This window comes from Chiloscyllium punctatum, chromosome 16, assembly GCF_047496795.1.
Source record: "Chiloscyllium punctatum isolate Juve2018m chromosome 16, sChiPun1.3, whole genome shotgun sequence".
NCBI classification, from domain to species: domain Eukaryota; kingdom Metazoa; phylum Chordata; class Chondrichthyes; order Orectolobiformes; family Hemiscylliidae; genus Chiloscyllium; species Chiloscyllium punctatum.
Genome location: NC_092754.1, coordinates 111,386 through 123,539, shown reverse-complemented (window position 1 = coordinate 123,539; position 12,154 = coordinate 111,386). Strand labels below are relative to the sequence as shown.

General features: G+C 41.9%; 1 protein-coding gene across 1 annotated transcript in view; it reads left to right on the top strand.

The window, feature by feature from the left end:
* LOC140486883 (ATP-dependent RNA helicase DDX19A-like) overlaps positions 1–12,154 on the top strand; it is an 89,499-nt gene that overhangs the window by 33,866 nt on the left and 43,479 nt on the right. The window contains exon 4 of the mRNA XM_072585919.1: positions 3,714–3,849. Coding sequence (XP_072442020.1) covers positions 3,714–3,849 — 136 coding nt within the window. The remainder of the gene's footprint in view (positions 1–3,713; positions 3,850–12,154) is intronic.

Here is a 12,154-nt window from a genome sequence, read left to right as displayed (position 1 = left end):
TTCAGGCTCACTGCCTTTATTCCTGATGAAGGGCTTTTGCCTGAAACGTCGATTTCGCTGCTCGTTGGATGCTGCTTGAACTGCTGTGCTCTTCCAGCACCACTAATCCAGTATTTTCAGCATCTGCAGTCATTGTTTTTACCTTGTAGGGGAGAGTGGCTAGGGTTTCTGGGATGTGTTTTGTCTGCTTGATTGGGTTTGTTACTGAGAAATAGGACTGTGTTCATTGTGTACCCTCTTTTTGCATATACTGTATAGGTGATTTTTCTCTGCTCTGCATAGTTCCTCTGCAGTGCAGTGTGTGGTGGCTCATTGAAATAATTTTGCAATGCAGCTTCATTTCTGGATATTGGGATGAATGCTTCTGTAGTTCAATATTTGGTCTGTATGTGGTGTTTTCTTGTAGATGCTGGTTTGAAGTTCCCCATTGGCTGTTTGCAGCACTGCGACATCTAGGAATGGTTCTTTGTTGCTGTTTTCCTCTTTAGTGAATTTTCTGCCAGTAAGGATATTATTAATGGTCTTGAAAGTTTCCTCTAATTTGTTTCGTTTCGTGATGACAAATATGTCATCCACGTAGTGGACCCAAAGTTTGGCCTGGAGGGTTGGCAGAGTTGTTTGTTAGAGTCTCTTCATTACTGCCTCTGCTAAAAACCCTGATATCAGAGATCCCATGGGTGTTCCGTTGGTTTGTTTGTAGGTTTTGTTGTTCAAGGTGAAGTGGGTGGTAAAGCATAGGTCCACTAGCTTAATGATACTGTCCTTACTCATGAAGTTGGTGGTGTTTGGTGTATGTGTCTTTGGTTCTTCTAATAGTGTAGTCAGTGTTTCTTTGGCCAGGTTGATGTTGATGGATGTGGACAGGGTTGTTATGTCAAAGGAGACCATGATTTCATCCTCTCCTATCTTGGTGTCTTTGGTCTTCAGAAATTCTTGGGTGGAGTGGATGGAGTGGCGTGAGTCTTCTACTAAGTGTTTTAGTCTTTGGTGTAGCTCTTTGGCCAATTTGTAAGTTGGTGTTCCAGGTAGCCAGACTATGGGTCAGTGTGAGGGTGGGGGGCTCCTGGTTTATGAATTTTTGGTAATCTGTAGAAACGTGGTGTGTTGGATCCGTCTGGTTTCATTTTTTGGACGTCGGTCCTATTCTCCAGATTTCTGAAGTTTTTTTTGAGTAGGGTTGCAATTCAGTTCTCTCGTTGTGGGGTCAGGTCTATTGCTACTTGTTGGTTTCTGCAAGTAGTGCATTTGCTTTCTCAATGTAGTTTTGATTTAAAATGACTGTCAAGCATCCTTTGTCTGCAGGTTGGATCACAGTGTTTTTTATTTAGTCTTTCTAGAGCTTTCCTTTCTTGTATTATGTGCTTCCTTCCTTTTTCCTGCTTGATGTTGGTCTGATTGTCTGTCTGATGGTTTGCTGGGTTTCTTCTGGGAGTTGGGTGTCTTTCAGTGTGGGTTCTAATACTGCTAAGAAATCTTTCTTGTCCGCATCCTGGAAGTTGTAATTTAATCCTCTTACTAAGACAGCTCTTTCAGTGGCTGTTAAGGGTTGGTCAGATGATTTTTTTTTAATCCATGCTTCTGTGTTGTCAGTGTTTGTTATTTTGTGTAAGTTTGTGTAGTTTTTTCTGCAGGTCAGGCGTTTTCATTTTCTGTGTTTGTTGCTGACTAAATCTATGACTTTTTGTATTGTCTGTCCATTCATGGTCTGTTGTAGTAGAGAGTGCTTCATCCGGAGGCTCACTGAAGATGTTACCTCGTATGGTGACGAAATGTCTGAAAATGAACCTTTCAGCTCAGCGAGCAAACCTAAACCTGAGCTACAAATCTTCTTAAAACTCACAAATTGTTATTACTCTTGCAAGCTAGGCAGAAGCAGAGGGACAAACATTTTTCTGTTAAAAGTTGCTGACTTGAGAGTTCAAAAGGACATGAGAGAGAGAGACCATTTTAGTGCTGAGACTGCGGAAGCCAGTAGAAAATTTACTGTTTGTGCTTGCTTGCTATGGATTGAATTTAATTGTGTTTTGAGTCGCCATTACTGGTTATGAAATGCAAACTCTGTGAAAAGTAATATTGATGAAGCTTTAACTTGCTGTTCTTACAGACCATGACTGCCCCACTGTCAATTCTAACTAATCAGATCTTGTGTCTTATTTGAATTGAAATTGCAACTCTGAAAAGAAAGCATGTGTAATTTGAGACTAATGGATCAGTTTAAATACAACCTTACAGTAACATCTCAGCCTCAGGTACAGAATGATCCTGTACTTAAGATAAAAAGCGGGAGTCTGTTTCTAACTTAAAATTATTCTAAACCTAGCATTGAAGAGGTTCTGATACAATCTGTCGGGAAGCCATTTTATGGTCAAAAGTTTGCCTCCTTGCTAAGAAGTCATTTTGTTAAAAAAAGGTATCTGACATGCAAGCTGTGCAAGGTTACCATATGAACTCTTCCAGTTAATTCAGACTGGTACCTCTTTATGATAGGAACTTATCTTGCCAGTAAACACCTAACTCAGCTGGATTTGTTTTTCCCACCTGACGAATGGCTCACGGCCTGTAGGAGTGATCAGTCAAGCATGCACAGACCTGTCAATTAACTTCTTCACAAATTATCTTTCACTGTTATCTGTCTAATTAAGAACATGTGTTTTTGTAAACCTTTTGTCTAAAGGAAGCCATTTTATATCAGAACAGCAGAGTAGCCTGCTAGGACTCTTGAAGAGCTGATATCCTACCCTCCTGGGTTATTAGAACCTAGTTAGCCTGGTGTATAGGTATCAGTGTTATGTTGTAACAGTGGTGTTATTGGTAAATAAAGGGGAAGACTAAAATTAAACTAAACTGTCTGTGAGAGGTTTTATTATTCCAGCCTGCCAAAGAGCATGATTTCTGGGACAAACCAAGACAGGCTTACATGTTGAGTCCGCTAGGTGGATTAGCATTGTAAGTACAGGGTTATGGAGATAAGTTAAGGGTTTGGGTGGGATGCTACTTGGAGGGTCTGTGCAAACTCTGGCCACATGGCTTGCTTCCTACGTTACAGGGATTTTGTGATTCTAATTTTGGGAAACTTCATTATCTCTTCTTTTATTTCACACACCTCCAGAAGCATTCTGCACTTTCCTGACACTTGCTTGTCAAAATCTAGGTTGAGTTAGCTCGTGTTGTACTGCAATAACAATGATTTAGTCAATTTTCTTTGTAAGTATAAACGCTAAAATGGATTAGAAAAATTATGTGCAACTGATTTTGGTGTGTATTCAACTCATCACTGGAATAGGCAGGTTTATAACAGTGTTCCCAGACAGTAGCAGTGGTAATATTACTAGAGTAGCAATCCAGAGGCTTGGACTGGTGCCCTGATGATGAGTTGAAATCCCTGCATATCAGGTTGAGGAATTCAGTTAGTTAATAAATCTGGAATAAACGCTGGTCTCATTAGTAATGATTCATCTGCTTCAGTCATATCTGTTGGGGAAACCAATCAGTTATCTTTAACCGGTCTAGTCTTCATGTGACTTCTGTCTGAGTAACATGGTTGACACTTAACTGGCCAAGTAAACCACTCCATCGTAATTGTGTTTTCCATAGTATTTAGAAAATTGTGCTTAAGCTTTCAATTTCTTTTCTGATGTGAGAAAACATCAACTTTTGTAGTAATTGTGCTCCAAGTTGACTATGTAGTGATTGATATGTTTTTATTTCTGTAGAGGATAAGGCTGCCCAGTCTCTGTTGAATAAGCTAATCCGCAGTAATCTGGTTCAATCGACGCATCAAGTTGAAGTACTCCAGAGAGATCCAAATTCCCCTCTATACTCTGTGAAGTCATTTGAAGAACTACATTTGTAAGCATTTTTTTTTCTCTTTTATTACTGTTCAGGTTTCTGTTATGCCAGTACAGTCCATCCAGATATAAATATCTATATCTAATTCAAGTTACCAAAAACATTCTATATACTGTTACAAAAATGCTTTTAGTATTGCTCGGACGATTTAAGGTTTGAAGGATTGTGATTAAATTGTATTTCAAGTTTGTAGATATGTCTGGAGTGGTATTTGTGCTGTAATATTCTGTGTTCATTTAGTAGGGTTCTGGTGGATTGTGTGGGAATCTTTACTGGAAGTGAGAACTTCATAGACATGCCTATTCAATTCTTAGGCTCTCCCCTTCTGAGCACAATCATTGCAAGTGTAGTGGAAGAAAAGTTAATCCAGTTCTTCACTTTATGAATTACTGATGGTGATCCAATTGGTTGAAGGTTTCAACTTTCTGTCTAAACTACTCAAGAAGTTGAGTGGTCTGCAGCCTGCCATCCACTGATGTGAGCTTCAGAAAGATTCCATCAAACCTTCAAAACAATGATCAGCGCATAGCATTGAAAATATCTTTGTCAAAGAAAGGTTACAAAAATGATCTCTGGGATGAAGGGCTTGTTGTATGGGTCCATACTCGATGAATATTGAAAGGATGAGGGGGTATCTGATAGAAACTTGCAGAATACTGAGGGACCTGGATGGAGTGGACATAGAGATGTTTCCAGTAATAGGGACTAGGACCCGAGAGCACAATCTCCAAGTGAAGGGATGACTCTCTTAGAACTCGGACGAGGAGGAATTTCTCCAGAAGCAGTAATTAATCTATGGAGCTCATTACCACAGAGGGCTGTAGAGGCAGAGTTATTGAGTGTATTTAAATGAGATAAATTCTTGATTAGTATGGGAATCAAGGATTGCGAGACAATGGAGTTGAGAAACGCATCAGCCATGATAGATCAGCAGAGACAAAATAAACTGAAGATGCTGGAATCCAAAGTAGTTAGGCAAGAGGATGGAAGAACGCAGCAGGCCAGGCAGCATCACGAAGTGCAGAAGTCGACGTTTAGGGTGTAACCATTCTTCAGGACTGGGGGATGGCTGTGGGGGAGTTGCAGATACAGGGGAGGGGCAAGCACAGGGTGGTGAAGTAGGTATAGGTGAGGACAAGTAGAGGGTATGACCTGTTTGGTCACTGGGAGGAATGAATCCAGTTGGTGGCAGGGAACAGTGGAAGAGATTCAGGGGAAGAGGTTATTTGAAATTGGAGAACTCAGTGTTGAGTCCTCTGGGTTGCAGGGTGCCCAGGTGGAATAGGAGTTGTGGTGTGTTTTAACAAGGGAGGAAGCCAAGGATGGTCATGTCAGAAAGGGGAATGGTTGGGGAAATTGAAATGGGCAGTGGCTGGGAGGTCCGGTCGGCCACTGTGGACCCGGCTGCGATACTCGCTGAGCCGTCCCTAAGATTACGCTCGGTCACCCCGGTGTGGTCTTCTCTACATCGTGAGTATCTGCTACAGGAAACTAGGTTGGAAGAGAGGCAGTTGAGTGTCCTTCTCACCTGTTTGGTGCCCTGGATGGATGTGAGGAGCATGACTTACTGGCAGGTTTTGCATGTTTCTGATTGCAGGGTAAGGTATCTGGGGGTTCTGTGGTAGGCGTGGCATGAACCAAGGACTATCTGAGGGAACAGTCCTTGCAGAAGGCAGAGAGAGGTGGGGAGGGGGAAATGTTCTTGCTGGTGGGGTCTATTTTAAGTTGGCTGAAGTGTTTGGGGATGATGCGTTGGATGCGGAGGCTGGTGGGTTGGTAAGTGAGGGCAAGGGGGACTCCGTCTTTATTGTATTTGGGGGGTTTAGAGTGGTGGAACGGGGAATGGAAATGATGCAGTGGAGAGCCGTCTGGATGACGGCAGGTGGGAAAGCACATTGATCAAAATGGGTGGATATCCCTCCTGTCGTCATCCAGTCAGTTCTCTGCCACACCACCTCCATTCCCCGTTCCACCGCTCTAAACCCCCCCCTCTCCCAAGTGCAATAAAGCGAGTCTCCCTTGTCTTCACCTACGACCACACCAGTCTCCGCTTTCAACACGTCATCCTCAAACACTTCTGTCAACTCAAAATAGACCCCACCACCAAGGACATCTTCCCCTCCCCACCCCCCTCTGCCTTCTGTAAGGATACTTCTCTCCGACAGTCTTTTGTTCACGCTACCCCTGCCACCGAACCCCCAGGTACCTCCCCCTGCAACCGGCAAAGATGCAAAACCTGCCAGTACACCACCCCACTTGCCTCCAAATCATCCTTCCATGTGAGACAGAGATTCACCTTCCTCTCTTCCAACCTAGTTTACTGCATCAGGTGCTCCTGATATAGTCTTCTGTACATTGGGGAGACTGAATGTAAACTTACAGAACGGCTCACTAAGCATTGCAGCTGGGTCCACAGGGGCCAACCGGACCTCTTAGTCACCGCCCGTTTTAATTCCCCTTCCCATTGTCCCCTTCTGCCATGTCTATCCTCGGCCTCCTTTATTGCCAAAACAAACCACAGCTCCTACTGGAGGAACAGCGTCTTATCTTCTGCCTGGGCATCCTACAGCCTGGAGGACTCAACATTGAGTTCTCCTCCAATTTCAAATAACCTCCCTCTCAATCCCCTACTCCCTTCCCAGCCCATCCCCCTCCCTTCCACTGCTCGCTGCCACCAGCAGGATTAATTCCTCCAATTGAAGGACGCTCACCTGCCTTTCTTCCAGCTCTTACCCTCTACCTGTCTTCACCTATTCCCACTTTACCACCCTGTGCCCAACTTCCCCCTCTTTCTGCAGCTCTCCCACACACCATACTCCAGTCCTGAAGAAGGGTTACACCTGAAACGGCAACTTCTGCATCACAACATCCCTGGTCATCTAAAGTTCATTTAACTTGCCGTACCTATTCTTCATTCCCGCAGGAATGTGCCACTTCTGAACTCTTATTAGCAGTTGTTTGAAATACTCACACATGTCCGATGTAGATTTGCCCTGAAACTGCAGCCTCCAATCAAAGTTCTCCAGTTTCAAATAAAATTGTAGTATGCCTTCCACCAATTAAATACCTTAACCCAAGGACTGCTGTTATCCCTATCAATGAGTATCTTAAAACTCAGTGATTTCATGTTTCCTATTCCTGAGTTCTCGCTGCACAAGTCCTCAATGTATCCTCCCTCAAATCAGCCATGAGATAGTCACTCCTTTAATAGTATTGCAACTCCCCTACCCCTTTTACCTCCCTTTCTATCACACCTGAAACATCTAAATCCTGCAACATTCACCTGCCAGTCCTATCCCTGTTTAACCAAGTCTCATAATTGCAATAATGTCATAGTTCCACGTACTCACGAAAGCTGTAAGTTGATCCAGCTTGCCTGTTATGCTGTTTATGTTGAAACATATGCATTTCAGACCTCTTTTCAGAGGCATTTCCCTACCTGTTCTCGTTCTTAGTAATATTTGCCTTGGTTTCTACTTCTCCCTCGATTTCTGCATCTACTACCCTACTCCTCTGGTTCTCCTCTTCTTGCTTCACTAGCTTAAACACTCCTCAACCACTTTACTAAATACCCTCCCAAAAAAGGCCATCAGTCCCAGTCCTGTCCGGGTGTAACCCATGCAGTTTGTACAGATCCCACTTTTCCCAGACCTGATCCCAATCTCCCATGAATCTGAAACCCTCCCCCTCACGCCATATTTTCAGCCACACGTTTATCCTATATATCCTGCTGTTTCTACTCTGGCTCTTGACACTGGTAATTATCCTGAGATAACTACCTTTTGAGGCCCTGCATTTCAACACTTTGCTAGTTCTGTTCATTCTGCTTTTAGGGTCTCCTCTCTTTTTTTTAGAAACCTATATCATTAGTACCAATGTGTACCACAACAACTGGCTGTTCACCCTCCTCTTCCAGAAGTCCTGCAACAGCTCAGAGATATCAAGGACCCGAGCACCAGGGATGCAACACACCATCATGGACTCTTGTTTGCACCACAGAAAAACCTATATATTACCCTTACAGTTGAATCCCCTAAAACTATGGCATTTCTATGCCTATTTGATGTAGTAGTTGATGACAGAGGTTCATCTTGGAGTGCCGTCACTAGCGGTGTTCCGCAAGGATCTGTTTTGGGACCATTGCTGTTTGTCATTTTTATAAATGACCTGGAGGAAGGGTTAGAAGGTTGGGTGAGCAAGTTTGCGGATGATACGAAAGTCGGAGGAGTTGTAGACAGTGAGGAAGGATGTGGCAGGTTACAGCGGGATATAGAGAAGCTGCAGAGCTGGGCAGAAAGGTGGCAAATGGAGTTCAATGTAGCCAAGTGTGAGGTGATTCACTTTGGTATGAGTAACAAAAAGATGGGGTACTGGGCTAATGGTCAGATACTTGGTAGTGTGGATGAGCAGAGGGATCTTGGTGTCCATGTACACAGATCTCTGAAAGTTGCCACCCAGGTAAATAGTGCAGTGAAGAAGGCATATGGCGTGTACTGGCTTTTCTTGGTAGAGGAATTGAGTTCCGGAGTCCTGAGGTCATGCTGCAGTTGTATAAGACTCTGGTGCGGCCGCATCTGGAATATTGTGTGCAGTTTTGGTCGCCATACTATAGGAAAGATGTGGAGGCACTGGAACGGGTGCAGAGGAAGTTTACCAGGATGTTGCCTGGTATGGTAGGAAGATCCTATGAGGAAAGGCTGAGGCACTTGGGGTTGTTGTCATTGGAGAAAAGAAGGTTTAGGGGTGACTGGATAGAGGTGTACAAGATGATTAGGGGGTTAGATAGGGTTGATAGTGAGAACCTTTTTCCACGTATGGAGTCAGCTATTACAAGGGGGCATAGCTTTAAATTAAGGGGGGGTAGATATAGGACTGATGTTAGGGGTAGGTTCTTCACTCAGCGAGTCGTAAGTTCATGGAAGGCCCTGCCAGTAGCAGTGGTGGACTCTCCCTCTTTATGGGCATTTAAGCGGGCATTGGATAGGTATATGGAGGATAGTGGGTTAGTGTAGGTTAGGTGGGCTTTGATCGGCGCAACATTGAGGGCCGAAGGGCCTGTACTGCGCTGTATTCTTCTATGTTCTATGTTCTATTTCTTCCTCCCTCTGTAGCAGAGCCAACCATGGTGCCATCAAATTGTTTGAAAGAGATCACTTCAATTTGAGTTTGGTTGCATCAGTGAGAAGGCGCAGGCATATTGGTGTAGAGTGAATGAAAAGGCTGGATTAATATTGAAGTGTTTTACTGATTGCTTTTCCTTTTTAATCAATATTGTTAAAGGAAAGCAGTTTTGAAGGAGAACCTCTGGAGTTATTATCAGGTCACTCTTGTCTGAAATGTGTCATATTACATTTGCAACATAAACAGGAATTGCTGAGGAACTCAACAAATCTGGCCACATTGTTGAGTTTTTTTCAGGCTTTTCAGATTTTGTCTCAAATTTCCAGCGTTTGCAGATCTTTATTTTGTTATGTTTGTTATGTTTGTATTTTATGGAAGTTAGCATTGTTAGTTCTTTACTGCCATGATATTTTCTAGATAAATTAGAAAATATTTGCTGAGCTTTTTCTTTTCTGAAGACCGAGTCCTTGAATTCTGGGCTGTCTTTCCAAAGCATTAATCATTGCCTAATATGTGAATCAGCACTTCTTTAACTATTTCTAAATGCCCCTATTTCTTGATAATACACACGTGATTGTATTATTACAGATTGGTCATGATAACTACATAAATTTCCGTTTCTCCAATCAGTATAGTGTATTCATACTGTGTTCTGTCTCCTCAACGTTGGAAAGATTTGACGTAGGAAATGAAGTAGGTCGTTCAACCCGTCTAACCTGATCTGTCATTCATTGGTATAAAGGCTGATTTTATAATCCTCACCTCCACTTTACCTACCTTATCCCCACAACGTTTGATTCCCTTGCTGATTAAAAATGTCTGTCTCACCCTTGAATGTACTTAACAAACTAGCCTCAAAAGCTGTTTGCACTAAAGAATTCCACAGATTTGATTGATTATCCTCTGAGACTATGCCTTCTCCTCCTAGACTCTCCCACATAGGGAAGCAACCCCTCAGTATCTTCTCTGATAAGCACTCTAAGAATCTTGTGTCACAATAAAGTTTCCCCTCATTCTTCTAAACTCCATGACCAAACTACTCAAGCTCACCTCGTTAGTCAGTTTTTAATCCTGAAATCAACCTAGTGAACCTTCTCCAGACAACCTCTCATGCCATGATATCTTTCATCAGCTAAAGCGATCAAAACTGTTCACCGTATTCTAGGTATGGTTTGATCAGTACCTTGTATAGTTTTACCAGGATCTTCCTATTTTTATACTCTTTCCTTTGAGCATAAAGATCAACAGTACATTTGCCTTTCCTATAGCCCACTGAACTTGAATGGCAGCTTTGTGATTTTTGCATATGGATCTCAGTCCATTCGTGCTGCAGGTTTTGGCAACCTTTCTCCATTTACATTTCCTTCAGCTCTCATATTCCTTCTGCTAAAGTTACATTACATTTCCTTACATTATATTCCATATGCCAAGTTTTTGCCCACACTCTGAAGCTGTCTGTGTCCTTCTGCAGATTCATTGTATTATCTTCATTACTTGCCGCCTTTTTTTTGTCATTCACAAACTTGGCAATAGTACATTCAATTCCATCATCCAATTCATCAATATATTGTAAATAATTATACCCTCAACACATCCTTGTGACCCTTGAGTAATTGCAGGTTGCTGTGCTGAGAATACTCCCGTATCCCACTTCTGTATTCGTGTTAGCCAATCCTCTCTCCTTGCTAATATACTGCCACCCATACCATGACCTTTAATCTTAAGTAGTCTTATAGGCAATACTTTATTGAAAAACCTTTGGAAAGCGAAGTAGATTGTATCAGCTGCTTCCTCTTTATCTATCCTGGGTGTTAACTCAAAGAATTGTGATAAAATTTTAAGGCATGATTTTCCCTTCATGAAGCCATGCTGATTACTTTGTTTTATGTATTTTAAATCCTCTGTCTTTATGACCTTTTTATAAAAGACTCCATATTTTCCCAGTGACAGTTGTTAAGGTCACTGGCCCATAGTTAAGTATTTTTGTCTCCTTATTTAATAAGGGCACATGTTTGGACTTGAAGGGTCACTCAACCCGAAATGTTAATTATGATTTTTCTCCACGGATGCTGCCAGACTTGCTGAGCTTTCCCAGCGGTTTCTATTTTTGTTGCATTATATTGGCAGTTTTTCAATTCAATGTATCCACTATCACTGGGGCTACTTTGTTAACAGTTCTTGGATGCAGCCCATCAGGTTCAGGGACATTTTAGCCTTAAGCTCCATTAGTTTCTCCCATACTTTTTCTTTAGTGATATTTATTATGTTTATTACCACCTGCCTTTTGAGTCCTGTGATTATTTAATATTTTTGGTATGCTATTAATGTCCTCTACCATGAAAACTGATGGAAAGTATTTATTCACATCCCCTGTCATTAATATTTCTCCAGCCTTGTTCTGTTGGGGGCCTAAGTTCGCTTTGGCCGCTTTATTATTTACAGACAGCCCCCAGATTGTGTGAACGGGTTCCATTCTTCAGTCAGTTCAAAGGTTAACTTGTACCCAAGTCAGAACATGTAGGACAGCGTAATATAGCCATTTGTAAGTACAAGGAACCTTTTGTATTTTGAATCTTTAAAATTAATATACTCCTGTGTGGGATTACATTCTAAAATGAGTTTTGTAAGTCAGATGTTCATAAATTATAAAGACCCCCTGTATTTAAAGAAGCTTTTAGAACTGTTTTTACAATGTTACTCACTAGTTTACCTTCATAGATTATTTCTTTCCTTTTTTAATCATCTTTTGGCTTTAAACATTTTCCCAGAATTCTGCCTTACCGCTCATTTCTGTCACATTGGTTTTTTTCTTTCAATTTGAAACTATCCTTAAATTAATCACAGTTGGTTTATCCCCCCTTTAGAATACTACTCCTTCATTTATATAAAAGATTTGGACATGAACATAAAAGATATAATTTTGTAGATGCCACCAAAATTGGAGATGTAGTGGACAGCAAAGAAGGTTACCTCTGAGTACAATAGAATCTTGATCAGATGGGCTAGTGGGCTCAGAATTGGCAGATGGAGTTTAATTTACATAAATATGAGGTGCTGCATTTTGGAAAGACAGATCAAAATGAAAATATGTGTAGGGTATAAGCAGGCAGTGAAAAAGTTAAGTTTGGAGTTTTGTGAAACAAGAGGTTCAGCTGAGCATGACTCATCAAATAAGAACTTAGTC